At 56.7% G+C, this 25,620-nt stretch overlaps 9 protein-coding genes across 9 annotated transcripts; 3 read left to right on the top strand and 6 right to left on the bottom strand.

Annotated features, from left to right (window-relative positions):
• Window positions 1–231: 231 nt before the first annotated feature.
• Window positions 232–993, bottom strand: F751_4359 (DNA replication complex GINS protein PSF3; the record flags this gene model as incomplete). The annotated part of the gene is made up of 2 exons (XM_011403631.1): window positions 232–486; window positions 604–993. 2 exons carry the CDS (start codon window positions 991–993, stop codon window positions 232–234), a joined length of 645 nt encoding a protein of 214 aa, XP_011401933.1.
• Window positions 994–1,040: 47 nt separating this feature from the next.
• Window positions 1,041–1,896, bottom strand: F751_4358 (hypothetical protein; the record flags this gene model as incomplete). The annotated part of the gene is made up of 3 exons (XM_011403630.1): window positions 1,041–1,145; window positions 1,476–1,553; window positions 1,696–1,896. The coding sequence occupies 3 exons, from the start codon at window positions 1,894–1,896 to the stop codon at window positions 1,041–1,043; spliced, it is 384 nt and encodes a 127-aa protein (XP_011401932.1).
• A 455-nt stretch (window positions 1,897–2,351) lies between these two features.
• F751_4357 (NADH dehydrogenase [ubiquinone] 1 alpha subcomplex subunit 2) lies at window positions 2,352–3,001 on the top strand (the record flags this gene model as incomplete). The annotated part of the gene is made up of 3 exons (XM_011403629.1): window positions 2,352–2,395; window positions 2,618–2,724; window positions 2,913–3,001. 3 exons carry the CDS (start codon window positions 2,352–2,354, stop codon window positions 2,999–3,001), a joined length of 240 nt encoding a protein of 79 aa, XP_011401931.1.
• A 493-nt stretch (window positions 3,002–3,494) lies between these two features.
• On the bottom strand, window positions 3,495–4,368 carry F751_4356 (N-alpha-acetyltransferase 60; the record flags this gene model as incomplete). Its single annotated transcript, XM_011403628.1, has 3 exons — window positions 3,495–3,677; window positions 3,853–4,162; window positions 4,343–4,368. 3 exons carry the CDS (start codon window positions 4,366–4,368, stop codon window positions 3,495–3,497), a joined length of 519 nt encoding a protein of 172 aa, XP_011401930.1.
• Window positions 4,369–5,008: 640 nt separating this feature from the next.
• On the bottom strand, window positions 5,009–9,300 carry F751_4355 (Phosphoglycerate kinase, cytosolic; the record flags this gene model as incomplete). The annotated part of the gene is made up of 9 exons (XM_011403627.1): window positions 5,009–5,178; window positions 5,413–5,575; window positions 5,685–5,795; window positions 5,971–6,079; window positions 6,351–6,931; window positions 7,055–7,154; window positions 7,753–7,833; window positions 7,970–8,984; window positions 9,033–9,300. The coding sequence occupies 9 exons, from the start codon at window positions 9,298–9,300 to the stop codon at window positions 5,009–5,011; spliced, it is 2,598 nt and encodes an 865-aa protein (XP_011401929.1).
• Window positions 9,301–9,789: 489 nt separating this feature from the next.
• F751_4354 (hypothetical protein) lies at window positions 9,790–10,146 on the bottom strand (the record flags this gene model as incomplete). Its single annotated transcript, XM_011403626.1, has 2 exons — window positions 9,790–9,903; window positions 10,042–10,146. 2 exons carry the CDS (start codon window positions 10,144–10,146, stop codon window positions 9,790–9,792), a joined length of 219 nt encoding a protein of 72 aa, XP_011401928.1.
• Window positions 10,147–11,299: 1,153 nt separating this feature from the next.
• Window positions 11,300–12,133, top strand: F751_4353 (Mitochondrial import inner membrane translocase subunit TIM17-2; the record flags this gene model as incomplete). Its single annotated transcript, XM_011403625.1, has 2 exons — window positions 11,300–11,344; window positions 11,588–12,133. 2 exons carry the CDS (start codon window positions 11,300–11,302, stop codon window positions 12,131–12,133), a joined length of 591 nt encoding a protein of 196 aa, XP_011401927.1.
• A 443-nt stretch (window positions 12,134–12,576) lies between these two features.
• F751_4352 (Bifunctional purine biosynthesis protein PurH) lies at window positions 12,577–15,007 on the bottom strand (the record flags this gene model as incomplete). Its single annotated transcript, XM_011403624.1, has 6 exons — window positions 12,577–12,765; window positions 12,904–13,107; window positions 13,360–13,961; window positions 14,185–14,413; window positions 14,565–14,737; window positions 14,881–15,007. The coding sequence occupies 6 exons, from the start codon at window positions 15,005–15,007 to the stop codon at window positions 12,577–12,579; spliced, it is 1,524 nt and encodes a 507-aa protein (XP_011401926.1).
• Window positions 15,008–21,119: 6,112 nt separating this feature from the next.
• F751_4351 (1-phosphatidylinositol 3-phosphate 5-kinase) lies at window positions 21,120–22,179 on the top strand (the record flags this gene model as incomplete). Its single annotated transcript, XM_011403623.1, has 5 exons — window positions 21,120–21,257; window positions 21,352–21,487; window positions 21,579–21,686; window positions 21,851–21,951; window positions 22,036–22,179. Coding segments are annotated over 5 exons (627 nt in total), but the record flags the coding sequence as incomplete, so codon positions are not given.
• Between the last annotated feature and the right edge of the window lie 3,441 nt (window positions 22,180–25,620).

Raw genomic sequence — 25,620 nt, 5'->3', positions numbered from 1 at the left:
CCCCTCCTGCGCCGGCCCTTTCTGTCGTTGAGATTGTCTGCATTTTCCTTGCGGCGTGTCTGTTGCCACAACAGGGTTCCGTTTGCCCGCATCGGTCTGATACTGCTGTGTTTGATGTTGCTGTTGTCCACGTGGTCAGGGTCTTCAGGGATTACATGCTGACAAGTCGGGTGAGAGGAGGTATTGCACAAGCCGGTGGTGAAGGCATTGCATGTCCCACCCCCTACAATGTCACTGCCCAGACCGGGGTGGGGCAGTGAGGGTGTTCATCCCCCTGTTCTCCTGATTCTCAGACCACTTGCGCTTCATGCTGGCGGAGCGGGCCAGGCGCGACTGCGAGGCCTCGCCGCCCGCGCGCCAGGCCTCGTGGCGGGACGCCGCGTCGGCCGCGGCCATGAACAGCGACAGCTCCTCCACAGACAGGCGGGCCTGCAGCGCCGACGCCTCCACGTTGTTGTCGATGGTGGTCGCGCGGCACAGCAGCTCCTGCATGGCGGGCAGCGGTGGGCGTGTTGGTCATGGCAGAGCAGGGAGGCAAGGCGGGAATGGTGTGACGCACGACAGGTCCTGGCCGAGCGTGCCGTCCTCCGCACCCATGCAGACCTTGTATCGCGTGCGGAAGGTGGCCATGACAAACTCCGGGAACCCCTCGTCGGCGGTGCGGCCGGCCAGCATGGCGGCGTGCAGCCCCCCCGCCACCGTGTAGTAGTGAGGGCAGCGCACGCGCAAGTCCTCACACCCCGCCCCCGCCCGCATCTTGCGCCGCATCTTGTTGCCGTAGTACACCGGCAGCTCCACGCGGGCCATGCCGCGCTGCGCCAGGCTGGAGGCCAGCCACAGGGGGACGTCCAGGGTGCTGCCCGGCGCCAGGTCGGCGCCGTCGGCGCTGGGGTCAATCACGCTGCCCACGCCGGTGCAGCCGTGCTCCAGGCGCACGCGCACCAGCGTCTCCTCCGCCGAGATGGCCAGCGGGGAGTAGTAGGACTGGGCCATGGCCGGTGACTCGTGGCCCAGGGGCTCGGGGCGGCGCTGCCGGGGGCTCAGGCTCCCTTGCCGCTCCTGCTCTGGAGGAGGTGCTCGGCCACGAGCCGGAGCAGGCGGTCCTGGGCCTCCTCAGGGAAGCGCTGGTCGCACTCGGGGATGCACTGTCGGGGGGGGGAAGGGCGGGGGGGTTGGGGTCAGACTCAGGGAGCCAGTCCACTACCCGCGGAGTGCAGGGTGGTGGCAGCGGGGTACAGGATCTCCCCCATGGGGCCGCAAGAGCAAGTGCACACCCTCGTCACCTGGAACAGCTCTAGCGGAGTCCTGGGGCAGTGGTTGAGGAGCTGGAGCTGTTCCAGCTTCTCGAGTTTAAATTCCTGCTGGACAGACGAGGCCAAGGAATTAGATGAGAAGCTTGAGAATGGCCCAGGCTCGGATGAGTGTGGTGCTCGCATCACATTCCGCCGAGGATCTGCTCAGACTTCCGCCCTCACCTTGACGGCTGCCAAGAACGGCTTGAGCTCCTCCACAGACTTGTTCGTGGGCGTCTGCTGCAAGAGGTTCAGGTAGACCTGGGCCAGCAGCACGAAGGGGGGCGGATGGGTTGCTGGAAAAAGACTCTGAAGAGGGAAATGACGACAGCACATGGTCACCATGCAGTTATGAGCGCATGGAAGCGTGTCAACACCCAGCAACACCACTCCTCGCCTTCACCTTGATCTCGGAGGGTAGAGCCTTGCTGATAACAGCTTGCTTATCGGCTTCGCGATCCCTTAGTACGTGCAAGACCTCAACGTTGCTCAGCAGGCCACCGTCGTGCTCGATTCTGCAGTAGTATTTGAATCGTGCCTTAATGAGCACCTGGAGGCGCACCGTGCCACTTGAAGCAATTACAAGCCGATCCTGACACGACATCACCCCTTACATCTTCATGCAAGCATCGATTGCAGGTTCTCAGGGTGGGCTGGGTGGTCGCAGGCAAGTTGCCGTCCCGGTGACTGTTTCGTATGGAGGCCAAAAACAACGTGGCAGCGCAGACGGACGGTACCAGGACGAGAGTAGCTTCTCGAATTCTAAGTGATAGTTCTAGAGTATGGAATTTCTACTCGTGGCACGGACAGCCGCGACTTGCCGCGATTTTCGAGTTGCCCCTAAGCATTTCACGCATGACACAGCACGCAGTAGCGATGTGAGCAGTGCGCGTTTTCTGCCAGCGAGTGACGCAGTATCTAACTTGACGACACGGTGAGGACTAGGCGCCGTCCTTAAACCTACCAAAGAGCACGGTTGAGATCTCCAGACCCCCTGCCTGCCTAGGGTGCCGGGGTGTCGCACTTGTTCCCACGTGGCTCGACTGAGGGGTTGCACCCATGGCGTGGAAAAGCCTGCTTACCAAGAACCTGCAGGAGCTAAGGTAGGGCTATGGTCTAATATATGATTGAAATGAAAGCTCCCGCTCCCGGTGCTTGCTGAGTGGTGTCGTCCTGCACTCCTCCCAGGATCCACTTGTGCCAGACGTCCAGGAACAGCCAAGGAGCACGGTACGAAGGAAATCGAGGCAATTTGTAGACGAATGGTATTGTGATTCATCCTCGAAGCAGTTCCTGAGTACCCAAGGGAACGCCACCATCTGCAGAGACTTCATCTTTGGGAGCTACAAGGACCTGAAGAAGGCCAATCCCAACTTCCCCATCCTGATCCGTGAGGCTTCTGGAGTGGAGGCCAAGCTCATTGCACGATACGGTGAGAGCCTGCAAAGGAGAGACGAGGGTCGTGAAGCAACGTGATAAAACGTTTGGGATTCCCTACGGATGCTGTTTTGGAGAAGGGGCAAACTTTGTGCCGTGATGGCTCAACCATTGCACCTTGGCTGCCTGTGACGAGACTTGACATTTACCTCAGCCACCTTTCCTGTGGAACTCTTGCTGCAGACCTGGGGGTAGAGAAGACGGTGAGCATTGACGGTCTTCCAGCCGCTGACATCAGCAAGCAGCTAGAAGCATTGGTGACAAAGGCATAGGACTGTGTCTGGCATGCGCTGCCAAGGATTGTAACAGAATGTGAAGAAGATGGCATGACAGCGGTAGTCTGGGCTTCAGGAGGCACGTGATTGCTGACGTGAGAAGAGACGCACAAGGTTCAGCTTTGCTTGGGCAGGGTCCACTCGCAGCGTCCTCAGAATAACCAGGCCAAGTCGAAGGAAAGCTGCTCTCCAGAGACTTAGAGGAAGCAGCCCAGGCAGTCTCGTACTGGACCCACACTCGACCGAACGGAGGGGTCCCGCATTTGACTGAGGAGGAAGTCTCGGGTCCTTCACATCTACATCCAGCGCGTACAAGATCGCGGCATGGTCGGTGTCGGTCCATGCCGAGCTTGCCCTGCGTAGGGGGTGAGGCAGCAGTGTGCTCCACAGTCACTCAATCTTCCGAGAGCAGGTTACGCAGGAGAACTACAGGCCCGCACCGGACTGCCTGCCCGCAGTCACACCAATGGAGTGCTCTCACCCCCGTCACTCACGCGAGGGAATAGTATCGTGGAATTTCCAGCTTGGCTACGAACCCAGCATGCCTGTAGAAGCGCTGGGCGGCCTCATTCTGGTCCAGTGTGTGCAGATAGATGCAGCGCAGGCCATTGAGGCGGGAATAGCCAACCAGAGCCTGCACCAGCTGGTCGCCCAAACCCCGCCGTCGCCACTTCTGCAAGATGGGAGCGAGACGCTCTGTTCGACCAGTGCCTGCTGAGCCAAGCCATCCACCGGAATGGCACATTGCCGCTGCAACCCTCCAGCCCATGGCAGCCTTGTCGCTGAGTCCATCCCCAACCACAGCCCCCACTCGTGGCAAGAGCCGGCACCAAACACGCCAAGCCTACCTCGTGCACGCCAAAAGTCAGGATGTAAAGCAAGTGGGTGCCGTCTGTGGGTGCGAGTCCAAGCCCGACGTGCTCCTCGGGTGTCAGATCCCAGGCACTGTTGACGCGCGCGATCACAAAGCCAACCACCTGGTTCTGGGACCGCGCCTCCTCTGCATCCCCGCTAGTCCTGCAGGGATGTATGGCAGCCCAGGAGCGCATGCCAGCCCTCCCATGCACCGCGTTCTGGAAGTAGTGCTTCTCATATTGGATGGGGAAGCAGGCCTCGTGCAACGCCTTGAGCTGTTCAAGATCAGAGGGGAACAGCGGCCTGCCAGGAGAGAGAATAGACGAAGGTGTATTACTCGGGAGACAGATTGGGGTTCGCGCGTGGAGGGCAGGGGCTGGCGCAGTCATTGACAGCCAACATGTCCTCAGGGTTTGTACCCCTGAGTATGCCGTCATCCTCTGATTCCACCCTCCTTGGACCTCCTGACCGCCAAACGCCCACCGGATGAAGGTTTCACCCTCGTTCATGATGCATGTGCCGTAATGGATCGTGCCTTTCCCCAACAGCTCCGATGGGATCACTCCATCTAGGGACTCTCGTCACGGCGTCGGAGTACGGCACTGTTGGGGTTCCGATGCAGAACTTGGCAGCTTGGCCCTTGATCTTCTTCACAGCAAGGCCGAATGATGAAGAACGAAGCTACCGATCCACCAAACGTGGCGATGCCTGTGTCCGAGGAATATGGGCTCACCACCTCCGAATCGCTGATGTCGTTGCACTAGCCGCCTGAACTCCACATGAAATTCTTTGCGCTCTCATCTGGCCCAACCGCCTGAGTTTCACATTCCCGCTCCTAAGCCCCTTCTAAAGCTCTATGCTGCTCCCACCAATCTGCTGCTCCCACCAATCTGCAAATGCGTGTACATATCGCACAAGCCATGCACGAAGCAGGTATCGGATAAGCACCTCACAGTTTTCAAGATCTGAGCTCCATGAAGAGACACACCAGGGTGAGATCACCCTCCTTGCACCTCCTCCACGTTCCTAGGAACAGCTCACGCATCATCCAGGGCAGCAACACCTGTAAGGATTTCAAGTCAGAGGATCAGGTCGTTGTATGGGAGAGTCGGCCGAGACCGATCTTCGGCGGATACCATGTCGGCCCAGCTAATTCCCCCCTCCTCCACCCCCTCCCACCGACGCACCAGGAAGGACCTTGCCCTCTAGCAGTTCCAGGGAGGCTCCACCGCCCGTAGAAATGTGGCTGACCTTGTCTGCCACTCCAGCCTTCTCCACTGCTGCAACAGAGTCGCCGCCCCCAATGATAGTGATGGCACCTGTGATTTGCAACGAGGGGGTGGGGTGGTGCGGTGGGAGGGTGAAATGGATTCCAGAGGTACCACATGGACTGCACACAAGCGGGCAAGCACCCACATGCCACAAGATGGAGAGCCACGTCACGCTGCTCTGGCACAAGATGTCTCTGCACACCCATAATCAGGACACCCGGGTGTCATAGAGGAACCCCATCAAGAACAGGTGCACATCATGCCAGGGCTCCCAGCTCGAACCATTGTTCTGGGTGAGGTCGGCCAGGAGGTGCGCCACATTGTTGGTGCCCTGGGCAAACTTCTCAAACTCAAACACTCCCAGAGGCCCGTTCCACAGAATGGTCTTGGCGTCCTTGAGCGCAGTGGCAATGGTCTTGGAGGACTCGGGTCCAACATCAAGACCCTGGCGGAAGGAGGTACAAAGGGGTGCAGATAGTGACAGAGTGGAGCAGAGGGAAGTGGCATTCCCCGGAGTTGGTGCCCTCCCTCCCACGTCTCAGCTCCAGACTCACCAGCCAGCCCTCGGGGATGGCGCTGATAGGGACAACCTTGGAGTTAGCGTCCGGAGCAAACTTGTCGGCGACGATGACATCGCTGGGCAGCACCAGTTCGACGCCCTTACTCTGTGGATGGGATGTGTTATTGGAGTGCAAATTTGGTGGAGCTAAGAAGGAGGACTATGAGTCAGAGAACCGACGCCAAGGGCCAACAAACACGAGCTCCATGCCGAGTACGGTGAGACTCAGACGAAGTCCCTCAAAGGAATGCTTGCATGCCGCACAAAAACCTCCTCCCTACCTTGGCGGTCTCAATGAGTTCCTTGGCCAGATCGATCTTGTCCTCCTCAACGAGGGAGGCACCCACAGAGTAGCCCTGAGCACGGTAGAAGGTGAAGATCATTCCACCCCTGCAAGGGACGGGAGTGTGGAATGTGTTGCCTTGCATGTGAACTGTGGGAGATCCGCTTTTAGCAAGGGAAGAGACGGGCTTTCCTGGAAGGCTCAGAGCTAAAGGTCCAGATGGTAGCACGTGCAATGCCACAGCCTAGGAACCCAGAGTCTGGATGCGCAGCAGGCCAAGCCTGGTCTAAATAGGAGTGGGGACAAACGTAGCCCCAGCCGGAGATGTCCGAGACAGATGTCCACAGTCCTTTTAGCCATGCAGGGTGTTCCACTCACCCGAGGATGAGACGGTCGACCTTGCCCAGCAGGCTCTCGATCACGCCGATCTTGGACGAGACCTTGGACCCACCCACGATGGCGACAAAGGGGCGCTTGGGCTCATCGATGGCCCCTGCCAGGAAGTCGAGCTCCTTCTGCAGCAGGAAGCCCGCCACCTTGGGGCTGAGGTAGGCCGCCACGCCTGCCGTGGAGGCGTGCGCACGGTGCGCCGTGCCGAAAGCATCGTTGACGAAGATGTTGCTGCCGGCAGCCAGCTGCTTGGCAAACTCCGGGTCGTTCTTCTCCTCCTCCGCATGCCAGCGCACATTCTCCAGCAGCAGCACATCCCCGTCCTTGAGCGCGGCGATCTTACTCTGCGCCGGCTCGCCCACGCAGTCGGAGGCCAGGCCGACGGGAGTGCCCAGCAGCTCCGACAGCCGCTCCGCCACGGGGGCCAGGCTGGTCTTCTTGTCCGCGCCCTTTGGGCGGCCCAGGTGCGAGGTGGCCACCACCCTGGCACCGTTCTTCACCAAGTACTGGATGGTGGGGAGGCTGGCACGGATGCGGGTGTCATCGGTGATCTTCTGGGTCTCCTTGTCCTGTGATTGGGGTGTGATGGAGGGGAGTGGTGAGGAGAGTGCGCATGGCCGTCAATAGGTGCTGTGAGGAACCAGGCCCACAGCTGCCAGACCTGCATGGGTGTGCATGCATCGGAACCCCACCTGGGGGACGTTCAAGTCCGCGCGCAGGAACACCGTCTTGCCCTTAAGATCGGCCTCCTTCAGATCAGAAACATTGCGCTTGCGGCCCATGGTGATGGATCTGCAGGGGAGTGCCGCACGGCGGGGTTGGCTTGACAGGCGCCCGGTACGCAGGGGATTTTGCCAGCACCACCGCCGCAGCAAATATTATGAGCGCTCTGTTATGGCATGCGCAGCGATCCAAATAACCCACGAGACTGATGATAAGCATGCAGGACGAGACCCGGGGAAATCCCCAAAAGATTCAGGGATCCCTAGTCGCACCTTAACCCGAATAACCCCGATCGCAATCTATCACCTCGGATGAGTTCGCGGATGGGATTTTTGTGCGGTGATAGCGAAGGAATAAGCACTCGGTGGCCGTATGTAGAGTCGTTGCATATTGCGTTTGGGCTGATCAATGGAAGGGTTACTCGGATGTACCGCAGAGTACTGGGGAGGGGGGGGGTAGGTTCCATCCTTCCATCACTCAAAGGAGGCCATTACACACGTCTGGTTCGTCAATTAAGAAGATTACTACAAACTAGCTTCTCACCGTGCCACTGCAAGGAGGGGTCCACTAATATTGTGGTGCAAGCCAGGATGGAAGTGTGATACATTTGCCGTAAACTCCAAGATGTGTCATATCGATGTTGGGCCACTCATGCTCGTCCTCATACCGACTCATCATGTTTTCCTGGTCAATCAGCTTCACGAGGATGATGTTGCCCACCACGGGACTGACAAGGTTGGTTTCGATCCTGGCAGGGTTAAGGTGCAGAGGCTCCCTTGATCAGAACGAGTAAGCCACAGCTCCTCCGCGGTGATCAACCCACTGCATTCACCAAGCATTGTGGGACAGGAAGGCAGTCATGGGCCCACTCACCCTGTGCTCACCTATTTCGATACGCCGTGTCGTCCTGTTCCACACCCTCCATGACAAATGCACCTTCCAGGCCTTCGTCTTCCTCCTCCATTCCATCCACCTCCTCGTCCTCCGAGTCACTCTCACCCAGATCCTCAGAGTCGGAGGGTCCGTCTGTGGTGCCCTCCCCCTCACTGCCATGAGCTGTCTGCCATGCATCCATCCCGTACTCCAGACCTGAGTCGCTTTCGTCGTCAGATTGGTCGAGTGGCGATCCCCGCATCCGGATGTGGCCGTTCCCATCGCCTGCCTCCTGCACCCCCGGCGTCCGTGCCTCGGCTGGGTGGGGCGCCCCATCCCCTCGCCGAGTCGGCCGTGACACAAGAGGGGCTGCCTGCTCGGCCGCTCCCTCGCGCTGGCTTCCAGGCTGCGCAGTCCTGCTTGGCTGAGCAGCTACAGAATCAGCCTCGTCCCCGATCGCAGCCTCCAGAAGCCCCGCCTCGCGCCAAGGCTGCTGCATCCTGTCCCGCAGCGCCTGGCCGATGTGCGCCAGGTGCCCCTCGGCTGGGGGCGCGCTGGTCGCCATGTGCGGGCCTTCCTTGACCCTGATGATCTGTGCGGTTCCGCTTGCCTCGATGGGCGCCAGGTTGGCGTCGTAGAACGCCTGCGCCTCCTGTGGACCGTGAAACTGAGCCCACAGCACCGGTCTCCACGTGGTGAGCTGGCTGGCCTCCCCGACCTGGGCCGCACCCGGCGGAGCTCCAGCGCCAAACTGGTACACCACCCCCGCCACCTCGACAGTGGCCAGGGAGACTGGCGGCAGGTGGCCCGCCTCAACTGCTGCCTCCAGCTGGGCAACCTCCGTGACTCCGTCCAGGGGGTAGAGCCTGCTGGCTTCGGCCACAGAGTCCTGCAGCGCCTTCCACACCGCATCCTTGTCCTTACCGCTCAGCAGCCGCAGGTCGATCGTCCCGATGAGCACCGCCAGGGTGCGCACGGGGCAGGTGAGGGGGCCCATGCGCAGGAGCTCCAGCTTGTCCACGATACCTGCGGTCCAGGGATGTGTCGGGCGTGCCCACTCAGCAGCCGCCGCACCCGGGGACCTCCACCTCCAATCCTGCCAGCGCCCATCCTGAGACCCGCACAGCCCTTGTTCGGCAGCGGGCGTGCCCCACGCCCTGGTCCCTCTCTTCAGGGACTTGCCTAGTTTCCTGGGGACGAGGGGTGATTCCAGCTTGGGGAGAGTCGAGGCATCAAAGAGGACGTCCTTGTTGTCCGCGTCCCCGCACAGATCGGCGCGTATCAGCGCTGGCCGCCGGGAAATGAAGTGCGCTGCGTGCACCATCTGCCGTACCTCCTCCATCTGGTTCTCCAGGGTCACACCGCTCAGCAGTAGCCTTCCGTCAGCCAAGTTCTTCCAGGACAACGGGGTATGTGGACAGGGTGAGGACGCCAAGGCAAGGTGATCTCGTAAGGTGCGAGCTGGCCACTTGCGCGGGCATCGTGTGCCAGCGGCATGAGCATCAATCAAGCTGCATGTGGCAAACAGCCCCGACACACCCTCGCACAGAGCACTCACTGCTTCCAAGGCGCGGAGCAGGCCCAAGAAGAACGCCTCAAGCTCTCGGTCCGACAGGTCTGCCATGGAGGGTATATCGTTTCGTCCATCGCGGCGAGCCATTTCCGCGGCAGCTGCTCCACAGCGCCGCTCCAGATACTTCCTGACCCCTCTGTAGGATACCTCCCTGTCTACAAACCCATCCTGAGGGCGCAGAGGGGCCCAATGAGAAATGTCAGGTGGGTGCTTGGCAGCCGTTTCAATGAGCAATGCCAATACACCCGATTAGCTACCTCACAACACCAGGTCAGCTGCATCTCGACTCACCAGAAGCAGCCCAATACAATCGGCATTTGCAGACACATTGGAGCAGTAGAGGCTGTCATCCCGCTTGAACAAGTTGTCGACCTGTGTGCTCGAAGGAGAGGCATGGGCAACCGCAGCGTGAGTGCATGCTGCGTCGTGCGGCATTATGGTGGCCGCTACCCACAATGCAGGGCCATCCTCAGCCCTTTCCATCTATTAGAATGCCACAAAGAGACTCACCCAGTATAGGCCGGGGTCAGTGTCCACTCCTCCATTAGTATATGTTCCTTGGAAGCGGATGCTGCTGGCACTGTCTGCCTCGTACACTGTCTTGGCAAATTGCATCATGCCGGAATCGTGGAGCTTGTGCATCTGGACAAGAATCAGGATCGTTGCTGCTATGAGGATGTGGGTGCGTTCTGATCGCACTGGCTCCCATCAGACCGTTTCTATTGGACAAGCTGCCCACCAACTCCTTGGAGTCACCCACCTTGAGCTCCAGTCCGTAATCGGCATGCAGGCGCTGGAGCCAGAGTCTCTTACTGTTGTCGATGAGATCTTTGAGCATGCGACAAGTCTGGCGCATTCGCAATATGTCATCCACGGAGCAGCGCATGCACACTTCCTCAAAAAAGTCCAGGCTCAGTCCCGAGGCCAGATGGAGGAGTCCCCCCGGACGCTCCCGCACTTCCGCCATCTCAGAGCCCTGATAAATCCTCGGTGGGACGAGTTGTATAGGACCCGCTGTGCACCTGCCCTCGCTGTTCATGATGGGCTCATCAGGGGTGCAATGCACCGTGCCAGAGAGGTCCGGGACGGTATCTCAACATTTGACGCTGGAGGGTACTACGGAGAAGCGAACGCAATCGCCCTGGCTCACACAGGGCTGGAATGGGGTGATTCGCTGCACACCACGGGAAGGCTGATGTACATAAGGGGTCTTTGAGGAACTTTTGTAGCTGCGCTAGCACCCTGGGATTGCGCAGCGGGGCCGCGCCTGAACAATTCTAGAAGCCCGGCAGGGAGAGCGCCGGGAGGTGCCCAGCTCCACCCAATCTGCTCCTTAGATTTGCCTTTTTGTTTCAATTCTTCGAAAGCTATGAGCGCGCCGTCAGGTCCAAGCGTCGATCATGGTCGGGTGAGTCCCGCATGCTTTGAGGAGTGCATACCTTGATTGCGACCCGCGGCTCTTGCAGCCACGAGGCTTTGTATTTTTGCGTCATGTGGGTAACTTACATCCCTGTATTTCTGCGCAGGAGCCTTGCCCGGACAGGTGGGCGGGGTGACGGTGACGGCCCTACGAAACCTTGATGCATGGGCGGAGTGCAGTGCTCCAACTCTTGGCTTTTGTGCGGCTGTCGACATAATAATTCCCTTGCAGGCTTACGATCGCCTCCCATACACATGTCGAGTGCACCCTTGCAGGATTCTGGATGACGTGGGTGGCGCGTTTGGAATGGGGGCCGTCGGTGGCGGGTTGTGGCATTTGTTCAAGGGCATGAAGAACAGCCCCAGCGGTGCTCGATTTCGAGGCGGCATTGATGTGAGTCCGTTAGCGGTGGGAATTTTCTTGCCTGGGAGGTCTGTACTGACGTTAGAGGGGCCAGTGTACATGTCCCGTTGCTTCTGGCGCGCTGGACTGATCCCAGGGCCGGTATTGTGGTGGTCGGGCTGGATTACAGCACCAATTCTATTCGCCCAGCAACAGAATGTATGCATACGCTGTTGCAAGCAAGCCACTGGCTTCCTTCCCTACATATCCTACTCTTCCTGCTGCCAAGCGCAGTCCATTCGGCGAGAGGCCCCTAAAATTGGCGGCAGCTTTGCTGTGTGGGGCGGTCTCTTCAGCACATTCGACTGCACGCTCCTGGCCCTGCGCAAGAAAGAGGATCCCTGGAACAGCATCGGTGCGGGTGCGCTCACCGGTGGCTTCCTGCAGCTACGGACGGGCCTGCGGTCTGCAGCACGATCCGCGGCCTTCGGTGGCGTGCTGTTGGGCATGATCGAGGGTGTTGGCATCCTGCTGACCCGTATGACCGCCCCGCCACCGGCCCCGGTGCCCATGGTGGAGATGCCTGGACCGGCCCCCATCACGGGGAAGGGCATGGCTGCGGCTGCGGAGGCCCCGGTGGGACTGGCGCCCAGTTCCCCTGCCCTGGAGATGCCCGAGCCTGTGCCTGAGGCTGGCAGCAGCTGGTTGCCCTCCTGGTTTGGGGGAGCTAAGAAGGAAGAGAACCGAGCACCACAGGCTGGTGCTCAGGTGCTTCCAGACGACCGCTTCGCCCCTCCCGCCATGCCAGATTTCGGCGCAAGTGAAGCTCAGTATCGCTGACTGCCGTCAACTTCTGCCAGGGCCTGCTGCTTCGCACCGAGAGACCAATGTCACGCGACCAGGATCTCGTAGGCAGCCAAACGAGAAGCGCGCCTCAGCGGTACAGCTGCTGCCTGGGTCCCACTCGCCTGGTGCTTGCTTCCTCTCGTTCATGCTCCGCTGTGTTTGCTTGTACCCTGGCCTGTATAGTCGCCCCCCACAACCTCTTCCCCTTTACCGCTGATAATGCACTGAGTGGCTGAATGAGGTGGCAATGGCACTTACCATCCCATTACAAGCATGGGGCTCTCCTTGACAAGCGTCTGGCGTGCATCCTGCCTTTCCAACCCCAGGAGTACATGCACTGCATGTAGAATGAGGTGTATCCGGTGCAGCTCCCAAGACCAGTGGGTGCATGCCTCCGTTGGTGCATATATGGGCAGCGGGAGCATCAGATCCCAGAATCAGTGCTTGAAGTGACGCACACCCGTCGTCAGGAGCACGACGCCGTACTTATTGCAGCAATCGATGGCATCCTGGTCCCGGAGGCTGCCACCTGGGTGCACTATAGCGCTGACACCAGCCTTGCACGCAATCTCCACCGAGTCGTTCCAGCTGAAAGGGAAGAAGGCATCGCTTGCAAGCACAGATCCCTGTGCAGATGGGAGACGTCCATCTGAGGGCAGCGCCTGGGAGGAGAGAATTTTGCTGGAGCCCTTGCCCAGAGTTCCACTGAGCATGAGGCACCAGGCCTCCACGAGTCCATCGTGCATCACCCCCTGGGGGCCTACCTTGACCTCCTCCGCTGCCTTCTCCAGAGCAATTTGAACAGACTTGACCCGGTTTGGCTGTCCGCTTCCCATGCCCAGCAGGCGCCTGTCCTTGGCCACCGTGATGGCATTCGACTTCACATGCTTCACGCACTGCCAGGCAAACTTGATGTCCTCCAGCTGCTGCGGGGTGGGCTGTGCCTCCGACACGACCTTGAAGTCGATCTGCATATTGCAGCATTTGAGGGTGCAGCTTGAGCACTTGCGTCAAGAAAATTGGAATATGATGCAAGGGCAACCACCTCTCGAGCTGTGCAGACAGTGAGCATATCCATCCTAGAACTGAACCCACATCTTGGAGGGAGGTGCATGATCAAATACATCACAGTGCCCTCCACCAGGACCACGTGAAACCATTTACGGCGTTGCCACCTTCTCCAGCACCTCCACTCATGCTGGCGCTGCAACCCGTCGTACCTGGCTGGGCACAAGGCTGTCGGCATCCTGCTGCAGCCACCCAGCGGCAACCTGGCGCAAAGAGTCCCCAGAGGGGGCCCTGGGTGCAGCCTCCAGGATTCGCAGGGCCTTGCTCTTACCCTTGAGCACAGCCAGGCCCTCTGGGGTGTACCCCGGTGCAATTACGATCTCATAGAACATGCGGGTCTCGTTGTCGGCGGGGCTTCGGAACTCCCTGATCTCCCGCGCCAGAGCCTCGTCCACGGTGCGGTTGAAGGCCACGATGCCACCAAAGGCGCTGGTGGGGTCGGCGCGTACGGCCAGGCGGTATGCCTCCAGCAGGTCCTCGCGGGCAGCCACGCCACAGGGATTGGTGTGCTTGACGATGACGCATGCCGGGTCGACGATGTCGCACACGGCCAGGTAGGCCGCGTCGGCATCCAGGTAGTTGTTGTAGCTCAGCTCCTTGCCATGATGCTGCAGGGAGGTGGCCACGCCGCCTCGGCCGTGTTCGCCCAGGGAAACGTCGGTGTAGAAGGCAGCGGTCTGGTGGGGGTTCTCGCCGTAGCGCAAGGTGGCGCCCAGCTTCATGGGCACGCAGCGCTCGGGGGCTGGCCCAGACCCTGCGGCGAGAGAGATGCTGGAGTGACGAAGGGTAGAAATGGACAGGCATGTCCGCTTTGTATGTGGCATCTGGCATGTGCAGAGCTCTGCAATGACTCTTAGGGTTCCAGCTGGCTGCAGACCATGTGGAGCAATGCCACCATCTGCTTGACCGCCTTCTCATAAGGAAATCCTCACTCGCTCACAGACCTCCACCCCCTTCCGCAGAAATGAATGACCCACCTATCTCTCCCCAGAACCATTCGGCGACAGTGGCATCATAAGTGGCCGTGTGCTGGAAAGCCTTCCATGCCAGGTGGCGACGCAGAGCGGCATCCGCCTTCCCATTCCGCAGGGCCTCGAGGACAGAAGGGTAATCGGCGGGCTCCACAACTACCAAGACATGGGCGTGGTTCTTGGCTGCAGCGCGGATCATGGAGGGACCGCCAATGTCGATGTTCTCCACAGCCACCTACACAGCAGTGGAAAGGGGTGCACGGATCGCCATTTCATTGAGGAGGCCAGGGTCAGCAGTCTAGCTGGCCATCTGTGATACGGTCTCTTTAAGTGTCCTCTGTCACCAGACATGCATGGGGCCTGCTGCATCCGCCAGTGTTCCGCACCTCATAGGCAGGTTTCTGCTCGGCAGTGACGGTCTGACGGAAGGGGTACAGGTTTACGATGACAATGTTGATCAGATCTATGCTGTGTTCCTCCAGAGCTGCCATGTGGGAAGGCACATCCCTGCGAGCAAGGATGCCGCCATGCACCTTTGGGTGCAGGGTCTTGACGCGCCCTGCGGATTTCGACGATGGATTGGACTGGAAGAACATTGGCGGCTCATCAACGCCACTGCAAAACAGGAGGCATGCAAAACGACACATGGTGATGGGCCCAATAACGTGTAACATCCTTAGCATGGGCTCCAAGCCCTCTCACCATCAAGCATCTCAGGGAATCCTGTCACATCCTCGACGTGGCGAACAGGAACGCCTGCCTTGTCCAGGGCAGATGCACTGCCTCCTGTAGAGACTATGTCGTATCCTAGTTCAACCAGTCCCTGCATTGCCATTGGAATTCGACATTGTGGGGTGTGTACCTGTCAGGGAGAGGGACACGCCATGGGAGCCCATGCCAAACCCCAACAGCAAGAGATACTGGCGGCCTCGCACCTGGACAAATGGCAGAAGATCTGATTTGTCAGAGACGGACACCAGGACCTGGCCCTTCGATGCTGCAGATGCCCTTGGTGAGGCAGACGTGGTAGGCGATGCCTGGCTCATCGAGCAGGGTGTCGTGAGGCCTCGACCCTTGTTCACTCGCGCAGACCTGCACGATGCAAGCAGATGAGCCTTGGATGGATGGGGTTTAGGACTCTTGACTGACTAGCCAAGCGCATCCTTATTACCTGACGTGTTGGATGGAACTCTTTCCGAACTGGTATCTCAATGACCGTGGCACGGCAGGAGCGCCGACAACGCGAGAGGCACAGCCCACTCGGACGGTTACCGCCCGAGCCGTGCCGGTGATAGCCAGCATTGTTATGTAATGTGAATGTTGCGAAGTGTCCGGTCCACGGGTGTAAAGTGTGGACCGGCAGGGAGCGCCGCTGAACCCAAGGGAGATGTCCCCTCCACGGCGCGCATGCTGTGCATCCGCGGGGTTTGTCGGAGTGATGGGATCCCTCTCCGTCTCTGGAGGCTATGGAGCAATACATCTGCCAGATGAGGCTGAGACAATAGGAAACGAAAGCTGGCTTCGGCACAAGTGTACGAACAATAATCTCAAACACCGTGGTCTGCGCTGTCTTTGGGTGTGCTTCCGGAAGACGAAGCGAAAGACCAGGAAAAAGTTTCTGCAATCAGAGGCCGTAATTTTTACTCGCGTGAATAGGAGAAAATGAATCGGGCGAGGAAGAGAACCTGCAGGTGCTGGAAGTCACTGTGGTGAAGAGGACCTGAGGATGTCTTCAGACGACCACATTCCGGAGGAGAGGCGATCCCCAGCCCTCACCTGGGACATACCAGAGATAGACAGCAGCGAAACGCTGCAGAAAGGAGCCCCTATCACGGCGGAGTTGAACAAGATCGCGGTTGACCATCTGACAACTCTGCTTGGAGTGCAGTTGAGTGCCGTGCTCCAACCAGAGCGCGTCGTTGAATGGCTACCCGTCATCTGGCGCCTGGCTGATGCTGCAGCGAGCAGTCTATCTCCTTCGGCTGTGACCGCACATGGGGACCTCAACCCCCGGAACTATGTAGAGGTAGGCGTGCTGGTTCCCGGGGTGAGCTAAACTACTGTGAAAGCTCTGCACTCCTGGCGAAGAACCCTTCCTTTCGCCGCCCCTCATTTCTCAGGTGCTCCTACTTCATGGGGAGTTTGCTCCAGAGGACAGCGAAATCGTGGCGGGCGTATGCCTGCTTAAAAATGTTGCGCACAAGCGTATGCCAATTTCTGCTCAACACCCACGCATAATGCTGTTGTCTGGGGCTCTGCAGTACAAGGCAGACACTCTGTCTAGCCTTGACTCTGTGCTGCAGCAGGTGAGACAAAAGGGCTGATGAGGGTAGAGTACTGGGCATGGTCCAGCTGATTGGGCGCACCGCATGCATACCACGTATCCATGGCACTCGTGCTGTGTGAAAAAATCGCCTGTGTACTTCTCAATCTGCACAGGAGGAAGACTATTTGCAGAAGATCGTGCAGCACATCGTATCATTCAAACCTACGATCCTATTGGTGGAGAAGACCGTGAGTCGTTCTGCACAGGTAGGTACTGAGGCCTGCATGGAAACTTCCAGATCTGTTCCCTGTTTGACATGCATTTCAATTGATCATCATTTGCCCCAACGAAATACAACACTGATGCATGGCAGGACATGTTCCTCGAGCATGGAATAGCTCTTGTTCTGAATGTCTCCTTGGCGGCCTTGGAACGACTGGCGATGTGCATGGGGGCAGAGGTGAGAGGGGGTGGAGACATAGTGTAGTGAAAGTGTCCTTGGGCCTAAGGCCTGGTCAGCTTACTGACTTGCAGTTGTGAGTTCCGTCCCGATTACTTCAGGTGGCTGAAGATGTCAACACTCTGAGCGGAAGAAATGTTGGATTCTGCAAGGACTTTGCCGTCTCCACATGGATCGAAACAAGCGACAGCGGCGGAGCAGCAGCTACACCGGTGAGGTACCTGCTCGTGAATCTACTGCTGCCTCCCTTGTCCGTCAGCACTCTCACACTTCTCGACAAATGACGTGGTTTGAGCAATCCATGCACAGGCCTCATATCAGCCTGGGCAGGCATTGGTCCCCATGGGCAAGCAGCAGAGTCTCATGAGCTTTGACGGCTGCCCCCGACCACTTGGCGTAACCGTGCTTCTGCGCGGCGCCAGTATAGAGGAGCTTAACAAAGTGACGACAATCCTCAAGGACTACATCTTTGCGTCTTACTGGAATCGCCTGGAGGTGGCATTCCTCACCAGTCAATTTCTTGCTGCAGTCGCCGCGGCCCCTTCAGATCCACAGTCGTCAGTGGGCGATCTTGAGGAGGCCGTTACGCTTGCTGCAAAGGCCTGCCGTGCCCGCCAGCAGGTGCAGCATGGAGCCTGGTCACCATCACCCTTCATCTCCTTCTATGCTCCACCGGACAGCATGTATGACAGTGCAGCTCCAGTATCGGCAGCTGCTGTCTCAAGTAGGGCGCCAGGAGCAAGACCTCTTGCGAGCTCTCAGCACAAGTCCTCCTCTGCGGCACCAGCGACCCTAGTGGATGTGCCGCAATCTATTCTGGTGGACGTAGGACTTGATGCGGAGAACGAGCAGAGGCTGTCGCCTGAGGATGCAATCGCCACCCCAGGCAACTTTACGTCAACAGAACCAGTCCTGGGCGCCCTGTCTCTGACGATCATGTGCAAGAATCCATCCAAGGGCGTGATGTGTGAAGCTCCGCATGCGATATCAATGCCATTCTATAGAGATGCGGGTGAGTACATGGTCGTGGTTGGTGTGCTGAGAAAGCCCTTTACCCAAATCCTGGTCCCATTACAATCATTTGGGTGCAAAAGCATCATGAGCCTGGGTTAACCTTCATGACCCTTGCCCGAACCCAAGATTCTCCCTTCCATACTTCAACTCAGATGTACCACTTGGTGCTTTCATGGCACATGCTGCCCCCGTTGGGCAAAGATGTCCCCACCCTGAGTGTGGAGAGGGAGCATTTGTCCATCTGAGAAACTTCATGCATGGGGACAGCATGGTGACGCTCTCGTGCATCCGCCTGGGCGAGGGAAAACAACTTCCAGGTACCATGCGTCTGAGAAGCTTGCAAATATTGTACAGACATTCCTAGTTATTCGCGCTACACGAAAGCACGGCCCCCTCCTTGCAGATGATCGCCTGTGGATCTGGTTGCGTCCCCTACAGCAAGCATCTGACACCGACACTCATCGCGTGGCTTTGGATGCGGATGCGGCCTGCATATCTTTTGCACACTTTATGACGTTGCTGCTGGATGTCCGGCATCTTGAGCTTGGAGGGACAGATTTACAGGTGATCATCCAGGGGTCTTGTTTCGGGTTTTCAACTGGATTCGATCTATCTGAGCTTATTGATTTACATCAGAGGAAGTTCCTAATTCCTGCACATGTGCAGACCGACTACGTTCGATACATCGGCTCCAGGTCTGTCATCTTATGCTTGCACTACACTCGAGCAACGCCGTACACTATCCAGATGCCCTCTTTGCCATTAGATTGGCAGTCAGACTTGGAGCTGCGGTGGCTGCAGGAAGAGCTGAAAGATTTCACAGAGGTAGGCGCACGGTGGCTTGACTTGTCGGTTTCGCTTGACGTTGGTTACAATTATGACAGTGTCAGCACTCTCTTGCAGACGGCGGATGAGCACCTGAGCAATCTCGAGGCTGCTGTGGAAGAGTTTTGGAGGACGCTTCAGATCGATAAGCAGGGCCATGCAACATGGCAACAAGCCCTGAAGAAGACAAGAAGGTGCCTCCTGCGTCTGGTAAGTGGATGAATTTGCTGCGAAGTACCTCTGTTGACTCCTGATGCATCTCCCTATTATCGTATTCACCTACGAAGAATGATTATTATTTCACCGTATCTGATCGCAGGGCAAGAATGTTCACAGCCACATCGTAGCTCTCAACACACAGCTCCCTTCCGATACCATCCTTTCCCCCCTGGTTTGGGAAATCAACTATGCTAAGAGGGTGTCGGAGCTTTGCCATAAGGCATGGTCCGAGCGACTTGAGCGGCTGCAGCAGAAGACTGCGTTTGCCAAGACTTCGAAGGAGCCACCTGCCGCTGAGATCCCTCAGCTGGGCGCCACGGGTAAATCTCCAAGCTCTGAGAACCTTGGCCGGTCCTTGGAAGCATCTAAAGACTCACCTCCTCGGCACCAACGTGGGCACAGCGCGAGCCTGGCCGAGCAGTTCGCCCAGATGTACGTCAGATCGCCGGCAAACATGGATGCAACTTCTAAGTTCGCGACACCTTTCCTAAATAGCGATGCAGCTCTCTCGGAGGCTTCTGAACTGGGAGAGCGCGACAACGTCATCATTCCCACCGGGCTGGTGGCAAGATATGTTGCCAAATTTCAAGAATCCTCTCTGCAGCAGTCTCCGCATCCGTCCATCAACTCGGCAGCGTTGGAGGTGCACAGCAATACCGGGGCAGGTATGTTTGGATTCCCCAGGTGATCCAGCGAGGGTTCGAGAACTTGCCAGTCAAGTGTCAAACGCATCCTTCACCAGATTCCACAGGAGCGCATATGTCGCGCCGGAAGTCAATGCTCACCAATGTGGAGGTTGCCAGGCCCCAAAGATCCAGTACTGCCGAGATTAAAGGTGTGTTGGTTTTGTACTCCACTTGTGTGTGCGTGCACTCGTCCAGGGGACCTCCCTGATTGTGCTTATTCCAGCACCTTGACTAAAATTTTCGATTGCCACCTAAATAACAGAGGTACTGGGAAATGTGGGAGATGATCCAGTTGAGACCCTCTTGGCAGAGATTGAAGCCCTTCCAGGGCCAGCTCCAATCTCGGAATCCCCTGTGGAGGTAAGCAGGGCAAGGAGTGAGTTAAGAAGGGCTCTTCCCGCTTCAGTAAGCTTGCTTGATTGCCTCATCGATCGACCCGCTTCCACTCGAATGCCACAGTCCGCTGCATCGCCCACTGAAGCTGCCAGCCATTTCGAGTTGTGGGCTGATCTTCTACCCGATGAGAAGACCACGAGTGCGGCACCGAAACCAGCCTCTCCAAATGACAAGACGAGCGGTGCAACGGAAGATGCTACATTCAATCCTGAGCCATTCTCGAGGCTTCCCTTACCACCCAGTAAGACTGGGCGAGTATCTCAACTCCGACTCAGGCAGGGCTTCAAGACGGAAGGAGTCTCAACATTGGCCGCTGATGATGGGCACTACATCACTGTGTATGAAGATGAACCGACATCATGTGTGGCGTATGCGTTATCAACAAGGTACGTGATAGGATAAATCCACGCGTGCCTTGCAAGGTGCCAAGTCACATGCTGCTGGCCTTTATGAACCGCTAGCGTACCCCACCCTCACAAGTAGATGTGAGATTCATATTTTCAAACAGGATGCCCATGTTTGTCTTTTGCAGAGCTTACACACAGTATGTTCAGGCTGCAACGGGGGAGATATTGGCTGCGACGACCGGCAATCTTGAAGATCTAGCTTCGCCCACATCAGAGGGACTCTTGCAGGAGCACTATTCACCATCTACAGATATATCAGTGCTCCAGTGTGACGAGCAACTGGACTGCAAGATTTCAGTGGACACTGCTTTGAACACATCGAGCGGAATGGAGGTGGGCACTGTCACAGATTGGGGACACAATGAACCTTATATCAGTGGACGAGGATTTGATCAGCTCCCCTCCTCCACCACAGGTACTCGCATACTTTGCCCCTCAGTTTGCAGCTCTCCGGTCACTTTGTGTGTTCGGAGGCGAGCAAAGCTTTCTGACTTCCATCAGTAGGTGCCAGAAATGGGAATCAAAGGGCGGGAAGTCCAATGTATACTTTGCGAAGACCAAAGACGACAGGTGATCAGTTCATGGGGTACGGCGCTTGCGGCTGGCTGAGCTGTGCTTGGACTCTGCAATGCTGCACACCGCATTGACGCTTTCCACCCATTCCTTGTAGGTTCATTGTCAAGGAACTGTCTCGTCTGGAGAAGCAGTCTTTCCTGGAAAGTGGTCCCACATTTCTACGTTACTGGGGAACAGCCCAGGCTACGGGAACAAGCACGAGCTTGGCCAAGATCCTGGGAGTGTACCAGGTATGATGCGGTGTGGCCGTCTGAAGATGTTTGTATATCCTTATTCTAAGTCAGCATGCTCGCACCGCAGGTTACTCTTAAGAGCGACAGGCAGGCTACAATCGGAAAATCTGAGACCATTGACTTCCTCATAATGGAGAACATCTTCTATGGATGTGATATACATAGGATCTACGATCTTAAGGGGTCGGAGAGGGATCGCTATGTTGCACAAGGAGCTAGCACGCGAGGTACGCACATCCATTTCATTGGACCATATCACTGGCAATCAGGACACGGTCGCGCGCGTGTGCAGCAACCCTCTGCCCGCGACATCCGCAGGCACTGTTCTTTTGGACCAGAATCTGAAGGAGATCAGTCTGAACAACCCTTTGTCCATAACGCCCGCCTCATTTGAGCATCTGAAGGGAGTTCTTCAGGAAGATACGGGTAAGGCGGCGTGCGAAGGTGTTATTTGTCTTTGCTGGCTGTGACTATGTACTTCATGCAAGTACATTTGCTAATACAGGGTACAAGCAGTGTGGTGCTGTCTGGTAATAGACGATTACAAGCCCTCCCACATATAATGTGATCCATATATCAATTCATTGCAGAATTCTTGGCAAATCAAGATGTGATGGACTATAGTCTTCTCATTGGAGTAGACAAGAATCGTCGGCAGCTTGTCATCGGAGTGATTGATTTCATTCGTCAGGTGAGTAGACGGATCACGGTAGTAAGGTGATATCTGTCAGGACTCCATTCTTATGCAACTGCCGACATTCTCCCAATTCTGCAGTTCACACTGGACAAGGCGCTCGAGATGTATGTCAAGAAATCTGGCTTGCTTGGAGGTGGTGGTAAAGAGCCGACGATCATCTCTCCCAAGCAGTATGCGAATAGATTTCGGCTGGCGATGGCGAAGTGGCTTGTCTCTGTGCCAACAGGAACAGAAAGTTGTACATCGTAGACCGTCGCGATATCGTGTGCTGCTGGGACCTGTGTTTAAGCTACAGGGCATCAGTTCCCTTGTTGATCGTGCCGTTTTCAAACATTTGGCTGTGAATACTTGAGAGCTTCACCGTGAGCTACCTCTGTAGTACTGCTAGCTTACAGGCACTGAACATTGAGAGAGCACTTGATGTTCATCGAGCATAGTTCAGCCATAAGGTATCTAAAGACATAGGGAACGGCCACACGTTCGATGAATTTGCTGGTCTCGCAGACTCGGCAGGTAACCGAGCTTCTGGAGATGTCAGCGGTTGCCCGCACACCGCTGGCCTCGGAGGCAGCCAGCGGAACGGCCATGGTTGAGAAGGTCAAGCCACAGTTGGTGCATACGTCGCAGACTGAGTAATCACTGCAACTGTGGAGGCGATCATGCAGCAGATATGCAGCTCCATGCGCCAGCAGTGAATCTCTCTCCATTTCACCAAAGCGGATGCCTCCACCGAACTTTCTCCCCTTGATAGGTTGCTTGGTCAAGGGATTGATCGGGCCAGTGGATCTGACCTGGAACTTGTCAGACACCATATGACGAAGTCTTTGGTAGTAGACCAGGCCGATGTAAATGTCCACGTCGAAAGCTTGCCCGGTGATGCCGCTGATCATTGTCTCTCCTCCGTTCTTGGTAAATCCTGCAGCCTCCAGCTTCTTGCCGTACCCCTCCCAAACACTGGACGAGTCTCCTTCGCTGCTCTTGAAGGGAGTGGCGTCCACAAACTCACCGCAAACAGCTCCAGCCTTACTGGTGAGGGACTCGATCAGCATTCCAATTGTCATACGCGACGGGAACGCGTGCGGATTGATAATCAGATCAGGCCTACAGCGTGTGGAGGGAGATACCAAGGATCATAGAACCGAAAGAATACAACAGACTGCGGCAAGGACCGTCAACCCAAGATCTTACCGGATGCCTGTCCTCTCGCAGAAGGGCATATCCACATCATCCAGCTTTCTCGAGAGCACTCCCTTTTGTCCGTGACGAGACGAGAACTTATCGCCTGCAAAGGACAGAACATTCTTTAGGTACGCCTTTGACTTCCATTCCAGGATACTTCATGGACATGGCCCCACTCGGCGCACCAATGACTGGATTTCTGTTGAACCTCATCTTGATGGAGGCTTGCTTGATGTCTGCTCCTTTACCACCCCCTATGACGGTGACTTGTTCTATGATGGCCGTTTCTTCTCCCTTCAGCTTTCCAGCTTTGTTGGAACCAGTGAGCGTCTCCTTCGCGTTGTAGTAGGGCTGTCCCGGCCAGATTGGGCAGCCAACATGAGGTAAACCGTCTGAATCTATCAACAGAGCGTCAGCGTGAGTCCCAACTACTGAAACCCTGCGCGGCATGAATAGTAGGATTGAAGCAAGGTACTAACAATGCAACTTCCAACGCCATACCGCAAAGAGTAGGAAATGTCTTTAAGCTGTAAAGTGTCTCACCCTTGATCCTTGGTGGAAGCAAACGTCGCGTGAGAAGGAATTGCTTGTGGATATTCTTCACCGAAGGCGCCTTTTGGTCGTACAGTACCATCTCGTCGCTTTGCCGATGTGTTAGCCTCGAACTTGAGATCCCTGCCATATGGAACGCGGGTTTACGTGTGGGTGCAAGGACAAGGATGTCTGCAAACGGTATTTGGCAAAGGCAACAATGTCTTCTCACCTGCCACGCTCGTCCCGCAGATTGACATTTATGGACTTGTAGATGGAAGCGTGAGCGAAACCTCGTTCGATTGAGGATTTGTTGAGAATCATGGCATCCTCCATGTCATACCCTGCGATCAGAGTACAAGGACAGTTTCCAACAGCGCTGACTGGCAATCCAATGCATCACGCTGTACCTCATCAGCTCTTGAGAAAACAAAATATACCTGTGTATGCGAGGACAGCTACAACCGCATTTGTACCGTTTGGGTACTCATCCATGTGGTACTTGCTATACCTGCGAGTATGAATGAGGGTTCGGGCTTGTGCAGAGCCTGGTAGCATTTTCCAGAAACCTGTTTTCTTAAGCAAGAGATCATTGCAATATGGGAATGTTCCCCACAATACCTTCTCGTTCGTGCCAATGGTGTCTGGGGCGTGTGCAGCCGATAAGTTTTGTTGTCTGCACGATGCTCCGTGGCGTGTATCGGGAATCCCATGGTCTGCTTTGCCATTTGGCACTGATACATGTTTCTGGGCGACTGATTGAAATCCGAGTAGGGAGTGAGGGAAGCCACCACGGACAGCATCGCGTATGGGCTGAACTCTGTGGATTAAGGGGAGGATCCAGCTTTGTGTTCTGGTCCCATGTCCACTAGGCAAACGTGAAAATAAGTGGGCGCGAGGTCTGAGCCAATATTGGTCAAGCGTGATGCCTTACACAGTAAGTCCTGTGTCCAGCCCACCCACTTCCCCACACCTGTGTGCGTGAACTTGAGTCTTTTGCTTCCACCAGGTCCACCATCTGGACACCGGATGGACATGTGGCACTGCTCCAGGGAACCAATCAGCTCTGCGGCACCGCTCAGGATCTGCCTCACCGGCCTGACCATCCGAGCAGCCTGTGGGGTGAAGGTCACCAATTCAGTGGTTGCTAGATGATGTCACCGGATAATTGTCTGGCAAGACCGGTAATCACCTGAGTGTATATGTATATTCCTGGGTATGGCGCGCCTCTCTCGTAGGGAATAAAGACGATCTCCGTGTTGCTGGGTAGAACACTTTCTACATCTGACAGCTGGCTGGTCTTCGCCCCTATGAATCGATGAATAACTCCTATGTCAGCTTAAGAGCGTCCGAAACGTGAGCGTCCTGCACAGCAACGCAGCCAGGCAATGCTCCCGAGATTTAAGGCTTCATTCTCGGAAATTAGGAACACACCCCACCAACCTGGAGTAAGATTTTCCTCCAGGGCCAATTTCGCAGCTTTGACGCTCCTGAGATGTGAAACCACTGCTGCAGCATACGATCGATCGATATTTCCCAGAATCTTGCCGTCCAGCATGACCAACAAACTCGCGGTTGGAGGAGCGGCGAATGCCGAGGACCTCGTCTTCATGCCCAGACTGCACAGAACCTGCAAAGATTCTCAAGCGAAAGTGTGACATCAGTATTCTGGGGCACAAGGCCTAGGACATTACTGTGCAATCCATACATCTTACCAGCGTCAGTGCCCTCTCAATCTCTTCTGGGTTGTCCGGTTCCCTGGCCACAACCCGGCAGTCTGCTGTCAGGTGATTCAGCAGACCACAAGGAGACCCATCGGGCGTGTGGACAGGGCACAAGAAGCCCCAGGACTCCGGAAGCAACTTCCTGACGGTCGTGGTGCGCAGCTCCGCGAAGTATGCTCCGCGATGCACCGACCTAAAGTGGGAGATATACCTGCAGCATGCACGGGTG

The sequence above is a fragment of the Auxenochlorella protothecoides genome, assembly GCF_000733215.1.
Source record: "Auxenochlorella protothecoides strain 0710 unplaced genomic scaffold scaffold50, whole genome shotgun sequence".
In the NCBI taxonomy this organism is placed as follows: Eukaryota; Viridiplantae; Chlorophyta; class Trebouxiophyceae; order Chlorellales; family Chlorellaceae; genus Auxenochlorella; species Auxenochlorella protothecoides.
This window is presented reverse-complemented; position numbering and strand designations above follow the sequence as displayed.